The sequence below is a fragment of the Malaclemys terrapin genome, chromosome 11, assembly GCF_027887155.1.
Source record: "Malaclemys terrapin pileata isolate rMalTer1 chromosome 11, rMalTer1.hap1, whole genome shotgun sequence".
NCBI lineage: Eukaryota > Metazoa > Chordata > Testudines > Emydidae > Malaclemys > Malaclemys terrapin.
Genome location: NC_071515.1, coordinates 71,047,521 through 71,069,971, shown reverse-complemented (window position 1 = coordinate 71,069,971; position 22,451 = coordinate 71,047,521). Strand labels below are relative to the sequence as shown.

General features: G+C 43.0%; 1 protein-coding gene across 2 annotated transcripts in view; it reads right to left on the bottom strand.

Annotated features, from left to right (window-relative positions):
• Nucleotides 1-235: 235 nt before the first annotated feature.
• Nucleotides 236-22,451, bottom strand: part of TFCP2L1 (transcription factor CP2 like 1) — a 41,745-nt gene continuing 19,529 nt past the window's right edge. The window contains exons 3-15 of one of the 2 annotated variants that reach the window (XM_054044834.1): nt 17,229-17,305; nt 15,698-15,803; nt 15,325-15,431; nt 14,506-14,658; nt 12,782-12,892; nt 10,853-10,944; nt 9,306-9,354; nt 9,115-9,208; nt 7,300-7,390; nt 6,451-6,551; nt 5,079-5,221; nt 2,619-2,670; nt 236-1,645 (exon numbers count right to left, since the gene is read on the bottom strand). In XM_054044834.1, coding sequence (XP_053900809.1) covers nt 1,608-1,645; nt 2,619-2,670; nt 5,079-5,221; nt 6,451-6,551; nt 7,300-7,390; nt 9,115-9,208; nt 9,306-9,354; nt 10,853-10,944; nt 12,782-12,892; nt 14,506-14,658; nt 15,325-15,431; nt 15,698-15,803; nt 17,229-17,305 — 1,214 coding nt within the window. In that variant the 3' untranslated portion in view covers nt 236-1,607. The remainder of the gene's footprint in view (nt 1,646-2,618; nt 2,671-5,078; nt 5,222-6,450; nt 6,552-7,299; nt 7,391-9,114; nt 9,209-9,305; nt 9,355-10,852; nt 10,945-12,781; nt 12,893-14,505; nt 14,659-15,324; nt 15,432-15,697; nt 15,804-17,228; nt 17,306-22,451) is intronic. The other variant, XM_054044835.1, reaches the window with a different exon arrangement.

The following is a 22,451-nucleotide window of genomic DNA, read 5'->3' as shown; positions in this document are numbered from 1 at the left end:
GCAGATAGCTGATGTAGAAAACAGAAGCTACCACAACTAAAACCTAACATTTACAGCAAGTATCAGTTACCAAAAACTTTTGTTGAATGGAATAAATCCAGAGTTAAGTTGTCAAGAGATTGAAAGTCATTCTCAAAAAACAATGCACTTGACTGAAGCTATTCTAAGCTAAAAAAATATAGTGTGAATTGTTCGCCTTGATTTGTCCTCATTTGCATCCTCTAAAAAAAAATCATTGGATTGTATGTGTGTACATTTCCATCCATGTGGAGTCCTTCTGGCAGCATGCTAAAATGGAACAATACACATTCACCTCTAGTAGCAACAGTGGAACAGATGTAGCTACGCAGGTCCTACAGCGGAGTGAAAAAAGAGAGGGGGCAGCTGGAGAAGAGGTCTAGAGAAAGCTTAGCAGGGTACCAAAAATGGAAATTAGCCCAGTATCTGCTGTGTTGTCAAATTGAATGGGAAGGCAGCAGGACGAAATGCTCACCAGGAGCACTGAGAAGGAGAGGAAAGTGTTGGTTGGTTGTTTTTTTTAAAGAGGAAAGATAGAACAATGCAGTGTGAATCACAAACAGCCATAACTGACTGGTTATAGGAACACAGGACGGGATGCACGCAGATACTTAAATATTAATTGGGCCAGAAAACAAACAGACTTAGGCATCTAAAGATTCCACTTTAATTAAACAATGGAACAACTTCAATAGGAGAAACTGAGGGAACCACACCTCAGAATTTTCCATAGCCTGGTGGGTAGGGACCTCACCTGAGAGAATCTGAACAGGGATCTTCCATGTTTCTATCCCTTAGGATGGGGGGGGGGCACTTGCACTGGGGATCTCCCACATCCTGTGAGTGTACCCTTTCCACCAGGCTAACGATAAGGGAGGTCTTTCTCCCCTGCCCCCCCCCCCACACACAGCTGTTATGTTTTGGGTCCCACACGGGCAGCCAAACACCTGTGTTCCTCCAGTTTGTGGTTCACTAGCCAAGATAGGTGCCTCCATGCAGCGTGTTGACTTTGTGGATCGCAGTCAAAGGTGCCTATCTCTCCCCATTCATTGTACAGGGAGCCAAGGTGTCTAAATTGGCTTTGTGGCTCGCAATGTTGTTCCAGGGATTTTTTAGGCACTATGACACTCAATGTTGTTACACCTACACCCGTTTGTGGATCCCACCCATAGTCCTCTGTCTAGAAAGAGGATAAGAGCTTGTATCTGAGATGAGACTGGTGCTGAACGCAAGAGTACTCAGAAGGCACTGTAGATAAACCAGTTCCAGCCATGAGAATTGCTTTTCGTTTTGCATTTCCCTTTAGAAAAAGGCAGATGTATCTGAGCAATAAGCAGGACCCTCAACAATTTAAAAGCCTAAATAGGAGGGAAGGGGTAGAAAAATACACAGACGCTCTGAAGATATTCTCATCTCCATTCTCAGAAAACCACTTGTCTATTAAGTTTGTTTTTCCTTAAGACCTTTGGTATTTTTCAGTTCATGGGAGCGCTTTATCCAAATGGATCTTCATGTTTCCAGTCTGGGTTGCAGCAATCTTGGTGAGGCATTGTAGTTTTAGGCTGTTACAGTCCTGCTAGGCCGAGTGGTCATTTTAAAATGATGTGGTAGCCATCGTTGCTTTCAGCTGTAATAGCAAAATGCTTTTCAGTGCAAAGATTATTGCGATCTATTTTATATAAAGAAGATGAAGAAATGTAACAGTCTGGTCTTTCCTCTAATGCAGCTTACACTCTGCTACCATAACTAATTAATAAGGATTAATACTGAACGTTCATACAAAAGCATTTTTAAAATGATTCTAATAGGCGATTAAGGCTAAATTCTGATAATTTACACTAGTGATGTCAATGGACTTATGCCAAACTGGCACCAGTATAAACAGAGAATATGGGCCAGATCCTCATCTACTGAAAATTGGCTTCCATGAAGCTAAGATGGTTTACACCAATTGAGGTTTGGGCCTTTGAATTCAGTGGCTTTATAATCCACCTAAATTCAATGTAACAGAGCAGAATTTAGTTTCAGATTTACACTGGTATAAGGGAGGGCAGAATTTGGCCCTAGTACTTATTTTTATGCATTCAGCTACCACTCCAGTTGTGCTTGATGCTAGAGATGCAAATCAGAAAGAGTCAGCCTTTTCCAGATAGCTTAGAAGGGATTCAAGGCTTCAAATGCTTCATGAAGAAGTTAGTCTGAGGATTCATTTACCTGTATACTCACTCTCAGATTCTTATCTCAGAGGATACAGTGGTTCTTCATAAAATAAAATCCTTCATTAAGAGGAATAATTACTTTACACCTCAGTTATGTCTAGGCTTATCAGAATATGGATTTAAAATGGGATGAGAGATATTTTAGTCGATTAATGCATTTGACTTTTGCAGTGTTATTTGCCACACATTACTTAAATTTACATGGCCAACAAAGGAAACCAAAGTTTCATTTACAGAACTTTTGGTTATTTATATCTGCCATATCCCATCTTTCCATTTCTCAATTCCCCCCACCCCCCACCCCACCCCATTCTTTCCCTGAAGTTCTTAGGCAGTTGAAAGCAATAGTATAAAACGGTAAGTAGCATCAGAATAGCATACCTTTTAATGTGCTGATAACAAAACAAGACTCATCCTGGAAGTTTTGCACCATCTGAATGGCAGGGGAAAAAAAACAAGAACAAAAATTCTTCATAACAGTTGATGTCTTAACATTTTGAGCACAACAAGTTTTAATTCAATGCCCAATATAACTTTTAAAGGGCAGGTCAATCAACTGAGCATCAGATCTTACAAAGCACTGAGCATTTTGCCCCAATACAGCAAAGCAACTGAATATAGGAGTAGTCCATTAAAGCCAATGGGACTAACTCATGCTTAAGTGTTTTTCTGGATCAGTTCTATAGCGCTCCTCATTTGCAGGATCGAGTCCAAAGATTACCACACACATTCATTTTTTCCTACTACATCAAGTCACCCAGTGCATCCCCACTCTAGATCGGGTGAGGGTCTGGCCCTTAAACTGGCCTACTTCCATTGACTTCAGCAGGTTTAGGCCAATTTACATCAGGTGGGGTCAGGATCGTAATGCAGGCTTATCATACATTTACTAGTTTTTCACCAGTCTATTTTTAAGTGTCCCAAGCACCAGGGCTTCTATAACTTCCTTGGGGAGACTATTGTCCCTCTCCAACAAGGCCTGATCTCGCACCACTAAAGTCAGTGGCAAACACCCTTTGAAGTCAACAAGGCCTGACAAGGGCCACATATCTTACTATCAGGAAGTTAAAAGTCCTGGATCATATCCTAAGCTGGTATATTTCCATTGATTTCAGTGGAACTATGCCGATTTACAATTGCTGAGATATGGTTCCTTCTTTTAAAGTCTAGTTTACTAGTGAAATATTTGTCCAATGAAAGGACGCCACTCAGTTAAGAGTAGATCATTGTTATCATTTCATTCTTTTGAATATGAGAGGATGTTTGCTCCTAAAAAAAGGAAAAATGGAGTCCTTCCTGTACATACGGAATATCATTAATGTCCTTAAATAAAATAAGCTAGACAGCATACATCGGATTACTTTGCTTACATGTAACATTTGCCTGTTTCTTCCTCTCTGCAAGTAGACAATACACATACACGTTGACCAAAATCATATGAGAAACTCAAAGAGAAGAGAGAGATCTCTGCTGGTAGGGTTAGTAGCTAACCTAAGCAGAGCTAGTTACTCATGAGAAGCAAACAGATTTTAAAGAAAAGTCCAGCTTCCATTTAAATCCCCAAATAACTGATCAGGTTGGGCACAGAGTGATGAGCTCCTCTGGAAAAGTGTTACAACGGGAGCTGAGGCCCAGAGCTTGGAAGGCAGTTAAGTGCCTAACTTTTTGAGCTCTTTTGAGACGTTAGCTCCCATTGTGTGCTGAGCACTTGAAAATCTGGCCCCTACCTGTTTAAACTTGACCCCAGTGGCAAGCAGAGCAATTCCACTTCCATTCTCTTGAAGTTCTCATGCTAAGCTCCCTTTCCACCTCTGGTTCCCCTCAGGCTAAGTTAACTCCCCTACTCTCTCTCTCTCCCCGCCCACCCCAAATTAGACTTCACTGCACTGGGTGTGTGTGTGCACCTAATGATGCATGAAGTACATTAACTCAGTGCCTCTCCTTTGCATCACTTGTGCCTCTCTGCCACTAGAGCACAAAAGACCAAAAATAAAGTAATAGATATTGTTAATAAGTAACTTAAGTATTTAATTAAGGCCCCTCACACCAGAGGTAGTTGAGGCAATTCCCTCCCTCACAGGTTGCCTCAAAGCACTTCATGCTTATTAAACGCTGAAGGTTTCTGATTTAATCGGGGTGAAATGGCAAGGAGACTTTCAGAGTACGCATTACAGGCTTAAATTTAGGCCCCATTTGAGTCCCGCTCTCTGCTTCGTTTGCTTTAACAACGTTCCTTTCAGGTGTAGGGCCAGTCCATCTAAATGAAGCTCCTTAAGTGATTCTGGCGCATGAAAAGAGTAAGTCATTTAGAGAAAGAAAGAAGAGTGGGGCAATTCACTATGAAGTGCTAGTTGTGTAAGCAGGGAACTGCCAAGAATTCAGGGACTTTGTTACATACACCTAGAAAGCAATGGCTTTGGCTCAATGTCTGCAGCCATTGGCTAAGACGGAAGAGTGACTGGCAAGTGATTTCCGGGTGCCCAACCTTAAAGAGCCTGATTTTCAGATCTGGTACCCAAAAAGTTACCACTTTTGAAATTCACTCATTCATTGGAATTAAGATATATTTCATGCTACAGCAAATATCACTGAAAAGGAACTTCTCTTAAGGAGAAAAAAGGAGAGTTGTATGGCTGAATTCTTTGATTTAAGACTCAAAAATATCTTGGACAAGTGTGATAGTTAAATAAATTTTTTAGGCTTAGTAATCTTGACTAGTTCCCTTGGAGACTCTTACATAGTTTTAAAGGTCAGCCTAACTAGAAGAAAAGAAAGAAAGCGTCAGGCAGCTGTCTTGAACTCTGATACTTCAGACCAGATGTGTTTGCTTTAGCCCCTTACCTCATTGCTCACTAATACATGGATCCCTGTAGGTCCTTGCCGATAGATCCGATTTATCTGCTGTGGGGAAATGCTATACAAGTTTGCAATCTTCTCAGTTAATTCCAGGGTTGTCAGCTCTTCCAAGAAGACTGCATGATATACTGCAATAATTAAGGGAAACAAGCCTTTATACATACAACCAAAAAGCTTGACTTCAATGAATGAATTGGATATAAAAGATCAAGCGCTAGATCTGGAGCTGGTGTAAGTTAGCATAGTGCCTTTGAAGTAGCACCAATTTATACCAGCTAAGGATCTGCCCCAAAATAGCTAATATTTATTTCTCTGCATGTAAGAATGCAAGGAAAATTTAGATACGTTTTGGCCCAGATTTGCCTGCAGAAAGACTCAAGAACTGCCAATAAAACCACACATCACAAGACACTAAATGAAACCCCCATTATAGGAGTGCTAGTTGATTTTTCTTAGAGAATCGTTTGATTCTGCTGACCCCATTTTGGCACTTTGGCTACATCTGAAAGAGAATTAGTTTGAGCTGCAGGAAGATGAATGAGTTTCTATATTATAAGAAAAAAGCCTAGCACACGTGTAGTTCTTTGCATGCATAGATCTCGAAGCAGAGCCCAGAACAGAACCTGGATCTCCTGATGCCCAATCCTGTGGCCTATCCTCCAGGCCCCACTACCCTCCGGCATTTCTGCATGTGCCATTCTCAAAAGGGCAGAGTCTTGCATCTGTTCTTCAAATTCTATTAACTGAAACAGTTGCCTAAAGTACAATGGTTGCCATTAAAAAGTCAACATCTCCTTTATGGTGTTATCAGTTACTTCCTATTTTACATGTGAGGTGATAACTGCAGTAGATCAGATACCAATGGGTGGTAACGTTTGACAATGTTGATTTTTAGAAGGGTAAAGGGGCCACAATCTCCCTTCCATCAAAGGGCTTGAAGGGGGCCATGGAGAACCCCTGAAGTGGGCAGGGCCGGCTTGAGAGAGGGCATGGCCAGGACAGCTGGGAGAGGATGCACTGATTCAATTGGTCTCCTCCGTGGCATTCCATTGTAGGGGCTACTGTGGAGCCACTAGCAGAAACTGCCCTGTGTTGATGGCTCCCTTGAGGGAGGGTGGCAGTGCAAACATCACCTGCCTTTCCTGAATAACCCTTAAGTCAGCACAAGTTGCATCTCTGTGGCAGGCAGGATGCTGTCTGCGCTCCATGCCCTTGTGGAGCTGAAGCCAACCCAGTGGAATTACAGCTGGGGTGAACCACTGTTAACTTTTCAGACATGGAGCAGTCAGATGTGGAGTTCAGAACCAACGCATCTCATCAGACTAGCACTTATGGGAGCAGAGGTCAGGAAACTTACCACACAGATTACCATCTCCATTCTCTCGTTTTTGGTGCAGATGAGACCTGTTCTGCTCTGGTTCTTGACAGACATAAATTGTCATTTTAGGCCTTACGTTTCTATGGGTTTAAAAACAAAAGCGAAATTCTTTGTTATTAGACTGTGTTGTTGGTGTGAACCGGTCCACAATGCACTGGAACAGCTGTGGTGGACTCATTTGGGTAGTACATAAAAAGCAGTTAAGGGGAATCTTGACACTAGTGTTGCAGAGGAGAGGAGATGTGCCAGGAGATTTGGTAACAGAAGCTTCCTAACCCTGGGAGATGATGGAATTGGTGCTGAGCAGACTCGACTCCTATGAAGCAAATAAGATTGAGGGTGTTCAGCACCACACAGGAGGCCCTTAGTACATAGAAGGCCAAAGCCCTCAGTTACTGACTTGAGCCCAGCCCGGTTGGTTAGTGAGTGTAGCCACTGCCTCCTGATGAGGGTTAAGAGGCATTTGTGGGCTCAGACTTTTTAGTCCATTCAAACCTTGGTTTCTGCTGAGACAGGCAACACAGGTACCAGATGGGATGTGAACATGTCTCTACTGGGAAGCACATTGAGACCACTAACTGATTCCAAACAGACCACTAACTGATTCCAAACATTATGCTAATGACTTTTCACTCATCTCTGACCTAGGCAGTATTCAAACCCATACCTTAGGGTGAATAGCCCATTGCCAACCCCCTGAGCCAACCAGACTCTAAGGAGACCTACTTCGAGGACTTTACAGAGGCGCTGTAACCAGAGACACCGAATTAACACTGGAAGCACCAATGGATGCTGCAATAGTAGTATCTGGAAGAGATAGGTACAAACCTTCCTTTGATTGCATTAAAGAGCCGAATTCCATCAGCAGGCCCACAGATCTGAACAAAATCTTCTTTGGACATCTTCAGTAAGTCAGCACCTAGACATTTCAAGGTTATTTTTAGAGGTTAAACAAAACAAAAGAGCTTCCAAATAATCCGAAACATGTACAGCTGGACCAGTTAAGAGATGCTGGATGAACAGTTAACATTCCCAGGGTGTGCACTGCAATCGATCCCTTCACAACAGATTTTCTGCAAGTCCACAAAATGGCCAATAATGAGCAGTGGTCCAGAGGAAGTGCTTTCAACTGCCACATGCACAAGCTAGACTGAGTTCCTGGTCAGTGGACCAAAATCTGCTCTCAACTACACACGTCAATGTGGTTTTAATGGAATAACACGAAACAGAATTTGGCCATGCAACCCTTGCTGCCCTAGATGGCTAGGGCTGGTCATGAGTAGAAGACCTAGCCTTCTTGCTGCACAGGGACATTTTAAAATGTCTTCTTGTTGACCAAGATTGTGGAGGTCTTTAACTCAACTTGATGACATTTCTGTTTGTCTGTCTGCAACATAACTTTTGAATGCCTCATCTGACCAATTTCAATGTTTCAGAGAACATGCTATTCAGCATTGTTGGGGCCATGTCAGTCCCAGAATATTGGAAAGAAAAGGTGGGTGAGGTGTACTCTCTCTTATTAGACCAATTTCAGTTGGTCCAATAAGAGAGATTACACCTCATCCACCTGGTCTCTCTGGAGAAAGTACTAGGCAACAATGGATATTGGATTTCCCCTATTGATTTTTGGGGAAATGGGGGACACATGGAGCCTCTGCCTTCTGATTACCACAGCCACAACTTCAAGCATCTCTGCAATTATCTCTAGATCAAACATCGGATTGATGGCACCCATTAATACCATCCAGCATAACAATTACCAACCTCTCCCCAGCCTCCTAATAGAGTTGGACTCATTGACACCTTGACAAACTGAATGGATTTATCTCCCAGATTAGCAATGGTGGGGAAGGGGAGAAATGGGGTGTACACACAGGCACTGGCACCTGGGGGGAGAATGGAGGATTGCACGGGAGGCACACAGAGCCCCTCATATTGGAGGGAAGGTTGGAAAAGAGGTGCACACAGAGCTACTAGCATACGATGTGGGGAAGAGGGAAGTGGGTGACCCTGATATGAGAGAGGGAAAATGGGAGGCACACAGAACCCCTGTCAGGGTGGGGAGGAAGGGAGACAGGGAGAGAAGTTGCAGAGAGTCCCTGAAACAGAAGGAGTTGGGAGGTTGCCCCACAGGGAGCTTATAGGTGGGGAGACAGAGGGAACCAAGGAGCCCCGATATGTCCAATAAGCTCAGCCTTCTCAAGCTACAAAGTGTGTCGCCTCCTAGTATGTACCTTTCAGATATTCACGGTCAGTTCCTTCCTCGAACGCATGATGAAAGTTAGCTTAAATTGGAACAACCCATGCACATTTCATGCACCAATGAGAGAGAGTAGAATTTCAGTGACCGAGATTTTCAAAATCAAGTTGCCCAAAATTAGACTTCAAAGCCCAAATTTTGGCACCTAAATGAGTGGCCCAGTTCACACAAGTGCTGAGTATTTAAGCAGCTCCGATTAAGATTATATAGGGACTTAGGAACTTAACTTTAGGCATCCAGTTTTGGAAACCCTGACCAATCTTTTTTAGGGTTCGTCCAAACCCCAGCTCACCATTTTCTTTGACAAACGCTACCAACCTCCAAAGAACGATCCACGCTTGTACCAGAAAAACAAAACAAAAACACGGACCACTTAAACTCACCCGAGAAACTTGAGAAGAGTCTACAGAATGGAGAAAACCTATTACGATGAAGCCACTGCTGGACATCTTGAATAGAAGCAGAGGGAAGGAGGTGCTACATTGCAAAAAGAATAAGAGGGTCTTGAAATGAACTGTTCAGCAGTGTCCTAAAAAAAGAAAAGCACCACATTAACATGATCTCAAATACTTACATCGTTGCTGGGAGGCAGGAGCTCCACTTGGTGGGTTGGAGAACTGTTGCTAAAAAATTGTATAAAGCAGGGAGAGAAAAAAACATTATTTTAAAATTGACATTGAAAATTGTTGGTTGTCTTTCCCCACCCCCCAACCCCTTGTCTTGACTGTCAAGAATTTTATGTCAAGTTGACATTTTTTCCCCCTGATTGGATCAGTTATTTTTTAAATCAGTTTGGGCAAAATTCTGCAAGTAAACTTCCATTGACATTGCCCCTTTGTTGTTGCTTTACAAATCCATCTGGATGGAAAGCAGATGGACTTTGTGGGAGGAAAAAAGTTAGTGCCTTCTAATCCCTCCCCGCAAGATCTTGCATTAACTCCTTGAGAGGAATGTGTGCCAAGGAAAAGTGGTGGAGGGAAGTGAAGGGAAGAGAGGTCCATCAGATTTAATAATCCTACTACCATGGAATTAATCTTCAGCAGGTTGCAGAAAGCAAAACATGTTTACTCCTAAATGTCACATTTATAGAATAAAGCTAACCTTGACCCTGAACCATATGATCAGTTGCACACATGCACTCCCATTGGCTTCACTGGAGTTTGCAGAGGTGCAGCTGAGGGCATGATCAAGCCCCTTAAACTCTGTACTGAACCAAAACATCACAGCAACTGTGAGTGCACTGTCAGGTCTCCCACATAGTGGGAGGAAAACATTGAGTTCAAACTTTTCAACTGGGCAAGTCTCTATCCTCAAACAATCATGCTAAGCGGGTCTGACCTGCCAATGCAGGCTGGGCACAAACATTTTACCATCCCTGGGCCAAGCCATCAAACTCCCAGGGATGTTCAAAGGAGTTTGCCTACGCAAAAATGGAGTAAAGAAGGACCCCATGATTTGACCCCAGTGTTATTATTTTAAACAGGGCAAATTGTATTTGAACAGTGTTAGCCCAAACTGGTTTAAACCATGTTTCAAACAAACATGTTCTATCCTCCAGGGTGGACTGGGCCTTAAAAAAAATGCTAAAGATTTGCCTATAGAGCTAATGATTTACCTTTGAATAGGAGTGAGTGCTCAGAAGAGAGTTATCAGCTAGCATGCTAGTGTCTATTTTAGCAATCTGAATATTTTCCCCTCCCTCACAGGGCCTAAGTCTGTCAGTGCAGAGCAGAGATATCATCAGGCCTGTTTATATATATTAAATTTAAAATGAGAACACTAGATATCCGTTATAAACACTTAAGACCTAACACTGCCCTCACTGATGTACAGAGCAGAACTTTCACTGACCATCCCATAGTATCTCAGTGTAAAATATTATTCCCGTCCCCTGCCCAATACAGCACACAGATCGGCATGTGTAATCAGACCGTTAAACTGCAAGGAGGTGGGAAATGCAGCCAGTTCCTTCTGGGAATTCTTGTGGGAAGAGTGGACTTTAAAGTTGGAATAAGCACTGAGCTCCAGGCTAAGCTGGTTCTTGATCTATTATACGGTATCAAACCAATGCACGCACACACGCTACACGCCAACTGAGAAGAGAAAGCATTTATTACATACCCATCTCCAAGGCTGAAGCTGTTTGGAGAACTGTTGTAACTTGGAGATGGAGCGTTGTTCACTTGATAAGGCAAATCTGGCCATGGAGAACACTAAAAACAAAGCCAATGGGGACACTGAGCAAAGCAGGCTTAAATAGGGGGCCTGATTCTTCCCTCACACCACGTATGGCACTGTCACTCCATTAAGGTCAGCAAATTACCCCTGCTGAAAGGAGGAGCAGGCCTAGTGATCTATACTCTGCATTGCAAGAGGACTGAGGCGGTCCCAAATTAGTTCTAATTGTGCTTTCTCCATATATTCCTTTTCAGAAAGCCTGTCCCAAACTAACACTGAGCCAAACTGTGCTCTTCCTTACATCTGGGCAACACCTATAAAACAATTCTCACTGAAGGCAGGATTTGGCCCGCAATACAGAAACTTCCCAGCTGCCAGATTCTGGTCTCAATTATAAATCCCCAAGTAACTCCAGATTAGAATGACTAATTAGATGAGCCACAGGCACGTCAGTGGAGTTACGTCAGGTTTATACCAGCTTGAGAGCAGAATTTGGCCTGGTCCATTCAAAAGTATCAACAAAGGAAGTCAAGTTTATAAATACAGGCTATAGGAAAACCTAAAGCAGGCACACAAAAGGCTACCAAAAACCACTGCATACATAGGCCTGATTCCACACTCAGTTCCACTGGTGTAAATCCAAAGTAACTTTACTGAAGCCAATGGAGTTGGTTACAGTGATGTAAATCCAGAACAACAACAACAGAATCTGGCCCTGTAGTCAACCTGTTAAGAGCCCATGACTATACTATGCAGTGTCCCTGTTTGCAGTGATAAAGCAGGAGACAATCTGTGGAATTCTTGGAGTTATCACCTCCACAAACACAGCTTTAAACAAATATTTAACTCGTTGGCAACCAGGGCTAGAGGATTTCCTGATTCAATGTGTTAAAGTGCACTGGTACTAACAGCAAGAGCTCTGTATCTGCCCATGCTGTAGGATTAGGTTTCTCTGCACAGCAGGGTCTTGCTAGCAAAGAATACTAGATTATAGGACAAATTATATGGTATTTGATTATTCCAAGTAACTATAGACCAAAAACTGTTCTCCTAGGGAATGGGGAGAGCTTATTTAAAACAAGCAAAAAGAAAATTAAATCGTCTTAAGGAGTTCCAGTGAGACACTGTTTAAATAAAAAAAACTTGATCTTCCCATCAGCGGCAGTTCCAGGACTAAAATGCCAGCCTGTAGAACATTCCCATAAGGAAGGTGGTACCTGACTCCTAAACTGATTATAGAGGTGCCCTTGGCTGGTGCTTCTGCAGCCCAATACGGGTTATGCACAAGCTTTAGTGCACGGTGTAATCATGATGTTAAAAAGAAAAAGTAGATCTCATATGACCCATACCTCACACACAACATTCTTCAAACGTGAGCCCATTGTAGAGTGAAGCTAGCAAAGACCAAGCTCAGTATAATGGCTTGTTCTAAAGGACATCCATGAAGGAAAGGAAATTGCCAATTGGATCAGACCATCTCTTCCAGCATCCTGTCTTTGACTCCACCCAGTACCAGATGGTTCAGAGGAAAGTGTAAGCCACATGTATGGGACACTTATTTGGAGGGGACAGTTCAGGGGGTGGTGGGAGGTGAAAGACAAATCGCTCCTTAACCCAGTTAATGGCTGGTTTATGCTCTAAAGCACAAGGGTCCAATATTCCTTATAAACTTTAGTTCCATCTAATATAGCTTTTTATGAAAAGTCTAATCCCTTTTATATAGTTTCATTAAGCTCTCAGTCTCAATGAGACCTTGCCGAGTGGATCCCCACAAACTCATTCAACCCAGTGCAGAAGTCATTCCTTTTGTCATTTTAAGTGTGTGGCCCGACATATTAAACCAGTGTGCTGTACACGACTGAAGCATCTTACCTCTGTGAGAATGGTCGTATCATAGGAGGACTGATATTTCTCCTTCTCTTGGGCAGTCTTCTTCTCCATTTTCTCTCTGTCAGTTTTCTGCTTTCTGTCAGCTCCCTTAGGCTAGAAGCACAGAGCACAAGCTTTTCCTTATGCCTCGCTTCACAGGGTGGGTAACAGGGGGCCATAGGTTTCATCTGATCTGTGCACAAAAGCCTCATTGACATCAATGGGCTTTCTATACATGAAAGAAGGGCAGGACAAGGCCTCTATTTTCCAAGCAGCAGTTCATAGAAAAACCTCTACTGGATCTACAACATCCTTTGTTAATATTGTCATGCCTGTAGCATTTCCTCAACATGTTGAGTGCTACACAAGCTGTTTGCTTTCACAGGATCTGATACTATCTTAGAGCCTGAATCTCTGATGGAGAAACACACTTCAATGAACACCTGCGTTATTTTTCCAGGGACTATAGATGTTATGAAAACTAAAGAGGGGTCAGAGTGGATCACCAAATCCAGCCCCCATGCTCCCCACCAGTCTATGGGGAAGTTTAGATTCAGATCTAACCGAAACCCTGATCACCCATCCCGAAATGGATTCAAGTACCTGCTCGTTCCAGGTTTGCCAAAAAGCTTCAGACGTGAACAGAGACTGAGAACTAGGCTGCCCATCTTCCTCTCCGTTGTGTGGCATAGAGGAGAACTACTTACAACATTTAAGGCCCTTCTCGAGGGCTTATCTGAGAGTAGTCTAGGGAGTCGTTATTCTCCTCCGCTACTCAGGAAGAGCTAACTAAAAACTAACTAAACTAAAAAAGGAGCCAGATTCTGCTCTCAGCTCTATGGGTGTAAATCCAGAGCATGCCACTGAAGCCAGTGAAAACACTCTGGATTTATAAAATGTAATAGATCAGGGGTCTCCAATGCGGTGCCTGCGGGCATCATGGCGCCCCGTGGGTGCCCGCCTACTGGCTGCCGGAAAAGCAGCCGCCGAAATGCCACCAAGAAGCGGCAAGGTCAAGAAGCGCTACCACCAAAATGCCACCGAATTTTGGCGGCATTTTGGCGGTGACGCCTCTTGACATTGCTGCTTCACGGCGACATTTCGGTGGCTGCTTGTCCGGCGGCTACGGTCCTCGGCGGCTAGTCATCCAGCACCCGCCCCATGGAACAAGTTGGGGGCCACTGTAATAGAGCAAAGGTTGGCTTTGGTATCTTAACAGGCAGTGACAGAAGTTACCAAGTGCCGGGACTGGAACAGGTAGAATATACGCACCATCTCTATGGCTAATTCTTTCCCGCTATTGGTGACTCAATGAGCAATACCTTTTACGGTTGAAGAGACTCTGATAGGAGAGCTCTATTCTGTGCATTGGTGCCTTCCCAAGGAGCTGTGAGCCCCTCCAAGCAGAGTTGATTGTTTAAAAATCCAGAGAACAGAAAGGACTGAGATCTGGGCAGATCTCGGTCTGAGTGCATGAAGCCGGTCCACTGAACGTAGCCAGCTGTGCAGTGCACTTTGAGATCTCTGTTGCTAGGATGTTGTGCCTTTTCCATAACGGGTGCTACTGATAAGAGTACGAGCGCACCTGTTTAATACCTTTATTCTTTTGCTTTATTGTAATGCCTGAAATACTAACAAACATTTTTAAAACCTTGCACACAGCAAGAGCAACATTCCCCGTGTCTCGAACTCCAGAGAGAATTTGGGAAAACCGAACTAGTCCATACCTTGAACACTTTGATCTGGCAGCTTGCAGAATGCAAGTGTTCGGTATATTCGCCATTCTCATTCTGTTTAAATGTGTCGATTTGTATCCTGAAGGGCACCCCTTTCTCGCCACCATGTTTCCTTGGCGTAAATTCTGTGCTGATACAATGTACCTGGCGAAACAGAAGCTGTCTTTATAACTAGAGATGGCTCAAAGTTGCAAAAGATCTGAATTTCAAGCCCCCGAAGTTCAGGCGTATATGCAAGTGAGGGTTTCAAGTTTAGTTCCAGCCCATCTCTTATTTTCTGGAGGAAACGTAGAAAGATCAGAACAAAATAAAGAGAGTTCAGAAGAGTGACAGGACAAGCAGCCTGGAGAAAAACTGAACATATAGAAAAGCAGGCTTTGGTGTCGCATACATACAGATTTAAAAAAAAAATAGATATTAAGGGTGGGAAAGCCCCATGAAGTCTGAGATTTTGTAGACACTGAGCCATTTGGGGTGTTTGCAAAACTAGACTTTATGGCCTTTTCCCCCCCATAAATGAAACCCATCTTTAAGAGGAGAGTGGATATTTAAAGAGACATACAGATCATTCTACCTACAACAGGGCCTGTGCTATGTGTTAAGAATAGAAGATGCAGCCCCACCCCCAAAAGGTAAATTGGCACAAGTGAATATCCTATAAATAGGACATCAATGCACACACTCATCGATGGAGCATGGGTATTTTCCTTAGTATATTTCTTTCCCACACCTCAGATACTTTCAGTCTCTGTGTATCCTTATTCCATCATACCATTCCATTTACTGCATGCAAATCCATTCATTCCTTACCTGAATGAATGCAGATGCTCTTTTGGACGGATCCCACAGAAATTCAACAGTGTTTAGCTGGGTCGGGCTGGCCCTGGGATCTAAGATACCGACTGACAGTGGGATATCTGTAGAAGAAAACCCCTAAAATTTTAAAAATATTAAATTGAAGACAACCAACCAAGTTTTCATACAGTTACCAGACTCATTTGAAAAGCCAAGACAACCAACGAGGTATCCAGTTTAAACCAATGCAGCTGTGGTTTCTTTCACCCCTCCCTGCACATGCACACACCATTACAATTTTTCTAAAAAAGCAAACTCTGAAAAATCCTTCACACAGCTCACAGCCAGCTCCAAACACTTTATGGGAACCATAATGAAATAATCTCACCTATATCAAGGATGCGGTCCCCAGGCCGGCTCCATCTCCAGCCCTCCAGCTGCTGGTGTTCTGTGTATTGCAGACGCCGATCATGGAAAACCACCCGAAGGATGCTCTGTTAAGAGAGGAGGGCAAAATGAATTAGGGGAGCCAGAAGCCCTTTTCCGGAGAGGATTTTGGTTTCCCAGTGTCAGAGATGGGGGTCTGATCTGTTCCTCCTCCATGAGTCTAACTCCCATCGAGGAGGAGATCAGAGTGTCCCAATGAAAGCCACCCATCTCCATTTATGTCAAATTCCATTGAGAGATGGTTCATCAAGGCAATGCTCTCTTTGAACTTCAGAGGCCTTGTCAGTGGGAATTTGCCTTGATTCCAGCAATCGATGGCCAAGCCATTGATGTAGGGTTTGCCCCAGTGCACCTCTTCCAGTGTAGACTACGAAAGCCTCTGTTTGCACCAGCAGAGCTTGCTTCCCTTTCACTTCAGGTTTGGACTGGTGCAGCTACATCAGTGGCCAGAGACCAAATGCCCAGAATCAGGGCAAATGCCCAATGCAGGCAAAGCCAAAGAGACTTTGTACTAATGTATTGCTTTGCATATGCAAAGTGCTGCACTGCCACAAGCTAATTATCCCTCACCTCCCAGTTTCCAAGTCCATTGTCTTGCTGTTGCCATCCATTCAGAATGGAAGTGAGAGATTAATTTTGCATATAAAATTAGAGAAAGGCCCAAACCAAAACCTAGATCCAAGCACTTGCTTGCTCTCCTAGCAAGAGAGCGTGTGTGCAAATCTGAACCCAGAGCCACGTTTTATAAATCCTTCCTGTCGTGGGCTGAATAAAAAACATGGAATTCAAATATGCTTGAACTCTGGAGATGGTCTAAATCCAGATCTGGATCCAAATTTTGCAAATGGCCCTTCTCTAATGAAAATCCCTGGATCACAACCACAAGAATTTGGGCAAGGAGGGCTTGAAACCAGAACCAAGATCTGGATCCAAATTTTGCAAAATCCTTGTATTTGTAAAATTCAAACCCCAGAGTCAAACAACCCAGAACTCAGGAGGTAGTTCTGTATGTTGTGGGTTGAGTCCACCACTAACGTAAACTTGAGCTGTGTAAGACCTGTGTGAGAAAGCTATGTGAAAAGCTGGAGTCCTCCTTCTGAACACGTATCTGAGCCCAGGTGCGTTGAACCTGGGGTTGGTTTATAGCTTTGCATGGGTTAAGCCAGTAGATGACGTGATGCTCAATGGTTTCAGCCCAGTTTTGCTTTGAATTTTGGGATTCATCTGAACCCAAAACTCAGAGTGAAACTCTGAGGGCACGATTGTAACCAAAGCAAAGGTTTAGATGACACCCCGCAAAGCAAAACTGCACATGCAGCTCTAACCAACTCAGGAATCAGGCCTTCAGTCCTGCTCCCATTAAAGTCAATGGCAAAATATCTCCCATTGTCCTCCATGATAAGCACGGTCAGGGCCTTGATTTGTGTCTGTATGTAGTAGCAGGAAGAAAAGAAATCTATATTTCTCCTTACCTTTACATATTTTGTGTTTAAATCTTGAAACTCTCCCAATTTCCTATTCTCAAGTAGACGGATTTCATAAGACTGACCTAGAGTTTAAGGAAACATTTCCAAGGTGTTTAACATGTTGTAGCAATGAGAGAGTCATGCTGGCATTCATGTTGCTAATAAAGCATAAGACTGATCAGGGAAGGGTCATTCTTGGCAACATAACTCGTTTGTCCCATTAATGAGTGGGCATTAACGCAAGGCAGAAATTTGAGGGGAAGATGGTCCTGTGGTTAATGCCCTGGAGTGGGCATTAGGAGATTTAGGCTCATTTCCCAGCTCTGCCACAGACTTCTTGTTAGACTCTGGGAAAGTCACTTAATCTTTGTGCTGTCATTCCCCACATAAAATGGGGACAATAGCACTTATTCCTTTGTCTTGTCTACTTGGTCTAAGTATTGAAGTCTCTTACTATATGTATGTACAGTACCTAGCACAATAGGGCCTCTGAGCTCTACTAGAATGCCAGGGATAATAATCTGAAGCTGATCTTGCTTTCCTTATCACGAGCTTCAAAAGGATTTTTGGGTGCCCGGGGATCACAAGATTGGGCTTGATTGTGGCCTTCCACCATACAGAAATTAGCTCTGACTCTTGTTCGTGCAGGACCAGCGGTGATGGTTTTCTATCACTGTGAGGGATTCAAATCCAAGTATTGGTTTCTTCCATATTAAGAAATTTGCTGATAGTCATATATGCTGATGCTATTGTCTGGACCTGGTAAGCACCTGGACATAAGGTACCAGAACCTGAACCGTGCAATTAACCTTTTGTGTATAACCAACTCTGTGTAGTAAACCAGTGCCTGAACAAGGGCAGAACACGATCAATACAATAAATGAAGGGAGTAGATACACAATAGCTGGTTTTTCCAGTTTATCTTGCTGCCCCCTACCCACCCCCCCTTTAGTGAAGAATGCAGATCATCCTAGAACAAGGCACTCTGAAATGGTGATTGGTTCAGATTTTCTAGCTTAACCAAGGTCATTTTAGTACTGATCCGCCAAAAGACTGCATAGCAGATACATCTGCCCCCAAGCAGCTGCCATTGGTAAAGGAAAAATGCTACATTTCTGGATCCAAATCTGTAAATAGCAGTAGATTTAGGACAGCAGAACTAATGGAAAGATATTGCATTAGAACAGGGTTCCTCTTGGGAATTGCAGCATTGCAGGTTGGCAATGTGAGTGTAGGCAATGTCACTGGAGTGCTGGGATAGCCCAAGCTTATTCTGCTGTCTGGAAAAAAAGAGTAGAGAGGCCATATTCTATCTTCAGTGTTTGCACACCACTCCCACAGATGTCAATGGGAGTTCCACATGCAGGCTATGACCCTTGAATCCAACAACTGGCTAAAGGAGAAAAGGAAACCACATGTAGCTACAGATTAATTACTTGGTGTTAGAAATATATATAAATCTCAGCCCATATTTTGCAAAATCCACCATTTTTACTTCCAAGGAGAACTATATTTTGTAGCAAAACAGACTGTTGGACTGAGATGATGGTATCTGTAAACCAATAATCCCAGCACACAATGCCATGGGACATCTTGTGTTCGTACCAAGGAAATAGTCCATTGAGTATTCTCTTGATCAGGAATATAACTTTATTCACATGGCAATTTCAGAGAAATTTAGTTCACTGAAACAACAGAAATGCCACGTGTCTTGTACAGATTTCATAACAATGCTACATAAGCATGTGCTTGACTTTAAGAATGCGAGTAACTCCACTTTCTTCATTGGAACTTAAAGCACTTAAAGTTAAGCACATGCTTAGTGCTTTGCATGATTGGGACCTCACTTTCCTCAGACATTCCTGGAATTCCAACCTGACAAAAAAAAGCCCCAAGGTTCATTTACAGAAAATTCAGTAGTTTACTAGAAGACACAGACAAGTAATTGCATGTGGCAGGGAGATGAGGATGTGGCCATAAATGGGAGGGGAGATGAGCCAAGATGATCTTTCTGTTAAGGTGAATGCTATGAGAGTGTGAGAACCCTCCATTTAAGTGCCCTACGTAACCTATCAAGTGTTTATGCAAAGGCACTGGCTCTGCGTAAGCCAAATTGTTACACAATAACAACAAAATACTCACAGGGCCCAATTCAGATACCATTTACACTGGTAGAAGTCAGGTTTATCCCAACAAAACCCATGGTGTTACATTAGCGTAAGCCCCCGGCTGTTCCCACTGCTGTTATTTCATTACAGCACCACAGATTTTTGACAAAGCCAAATGGAAATAATTGGTCCATCAAAGATGGCTCCGTTTTGGTCTAACTTTCATTGGTAGCATGACTTTACACATCTCATTGCCTCAATGGATTTAGCTCCTCTCAGATCCCTCTTGTACTTACAGAGCTTTACTGTGCAAATATTAACCCAATTAATCACCACACAAAGCCTACTTTGTTATTTGAGAGACCACACACTTCTCTAGAGGTAGATGGGTCTTTCTAGCCTCATTCTACATATGGAGAACTGCAATAGAAAGGCTAAGTGACTTGATCAAGGCCACAAAGTAACTCAGAGCCAGAGCCAGGACTAGCACTAGGTAGTTTCTTGTTCTCAGTCAAATGCTCATGGTACCGGACAGCTTGATACTTGGTGGCATATTTGCTATTGGTTCTCCCATTAGCCTCTATTGTCCAGCCTTGGTTTATCATTAGCTGTTCACATAAAACAAAAGACCTTACTGGGCATAAGAAAGTTGGCCCCACCCCCTCTAGGCTGTCTTTATTCACCAGATAAACTAACAAGTCACTGTGCACCATGTGCTTTCCTACCAACAACAAACAAAATAGCCACATTCTGGATACAAAATGAAGGCCTGAACTGGCAAAAGTTCCACGCATGAAGTTACCATTGAAGTCAGGTTCAATGGATCAGACCTCAAACTGGCTAGAAACAGAGGTTCAGCTCTTTAATAAATGCTGCCTCCAAGAAGGGCTCTGTTATTTTAATATTATGGACACCAAAAGGCGTAAAATGTTTTGGTTCAAAATATATGGATCAAGTGAAAGAAGCCATTGAACTTAATATGGATTCCCTGAAAATCATCATTCGAAAGGATATTCATACACTAGCTGGTTCCCCTTCAACCTGAGTGTTAAATACAGATTCCGTCATAAAATAATTAAATATTAAGAATGTTCCTAGTTGAACTTCCTACACATAAATTGTCTCCTATGGAAAACACTTCCCTTCCACACCCACCCCTGAAACCAAGTTTTAGACTACAGGTCAGGTTAACATTCCTACCAGCATTCCCATAAATATCATTAACGCTAGAACAGGGCACAAACAGGACCGGATTTAAGGGCAGTGGTACCAGCACAGCCGTGTCGATATAGAAGCTGAAATGCTTGTTCTCGGCTTCGCCACAAAACCTTCCCTCAGTGTCACAACTAAGGAAAATCTGAATTAACCTGGTAGTTAGGGGTTACATTCTCTTCTCAGTTATACAGTGCACCCCCATTGTCTGAGGAGAATTTGACCCTATACCAACATGCCAAATATTCTCTTCCATAGATAGTACTTTGGTACTGATAATACTTAAGGTATCATATTCTCAAAAGTACACCTCCCTATGGTTTAATCCGCTGTATCAACTTGGAGGGGGATTTCTTTGGTTCATGACTGATGCTCTGCTAGCTTTCACCACTGTTGATAGAAATTGTAGTGTAGACAGGGCTGAGGCCTTCATGCATTTTTACCACAGCATAGTCTAGACCTGCTCTGAGCAGAGTTCAATAATACAGTGGTAAAGACACCAGAGCCCTGTCTGCACTACAGCTTCCACCAATGACTAAGTTGCACCAGTGGAGAATTACATATGGTCCCCCTTTCGCTATTGTGGACATACTGTTGAAATGGTTCCACTGGGTATAAATAATTGTGGAGTCATTAGGTCCAGAGAGGGAGAACAAGTCTAGAGACCAGTGCTTAGTGCACCCCTGGAAGGTGAGTGACCCAGAATCGAGTCCCCTCGCTCCTGTGACTCTTTATTATTTATATCCACTGGAACAACTTCAACAGGAGAGACTGAGGGACGCCAACATCAGAATCTCTCAGATTTATGATTAGACTAGAGCACACTCTTCAGAGGTGTGGGAGACCTTCTAGTCTAATGTGGATACCAAGCTGGGAGGGCTTACAAGTGCTTTGGAGGATAGGATTAAAATTCAAAATTATCTGGACAAACTGGAAACATGGTTTGAAGTAAACAGGATGAAATTCAATAAGGACAAATGCAAAATACTCCATGTAGGAAGGAACAATTAGTTGCACACATACAAAATGGGAATATTGCAGAAAGGGATCTACAGTTCATAGTGGATCATAAGCTAAATATGAGTCATCAGTGTTACACTGCTGAAAAGAAAAAAAAAAGCAAACATCATTCTGGGATGTATTAGCAGGAGTGTTGTAAGCAAGACACAAGAAAAGTAATTCTTCCGCTCTACTCCGCGTTGATTAGGCCTCAACTGGAGTATTGTGTCCAGTTCTGGGTGCCACATTTCAGGAAAGATGTGGACAAATTGGAGAAACTCCAGAGAAGACCAACAAAAATGATTAACGGTCTAGAAAACATGACCTATGAGGACAGATTGAAAAAAATAGGTTTGTTTACTCTGGAGAAGCAAAGACAGAGGGGACATGATAACAGTTTTCAAGTGAATAAGTACAAGGAGGAGGGAGAAAAATTGTTCTCCTTAACCTCTTAGGATAGGACAAGAAGCAATGGGCTTAAATTGTAGCAAGAGCAGTTTAGGTTGGACATTAGGAAAAACTTCCTAACTATCAGGAAGTTATAGTTGAGCACTGGAATAAATTGCCTAAGGAGGTTGCGGAATCTCCATCGTTGGAGATTTTTAAGAGTGGGTTAGATAAAACCCATCAGGGATGGTCTAGATAATAGTTAGCCCTGCCTTGAGTGCAGGGGACTGGACTAAATGACCTCTCCAGGTCCCTTCCTGTCCTACGGTTCTATGATTCCATAATCCTTTCTACCACTCAAGCAGAGGCAGGAAACCGGCATTTGGATACCTAGAGCTTGGCAGCAGCACGAAAGGCCAGAGGGAGAAACCTGGGCACCAAGGGAACCGTTACCCTGAATGTTTAGGCAAATACAGAGTTCAGCAGGAATGCTGGGGATCACAGTGGAGCCTAAAACTAGGAC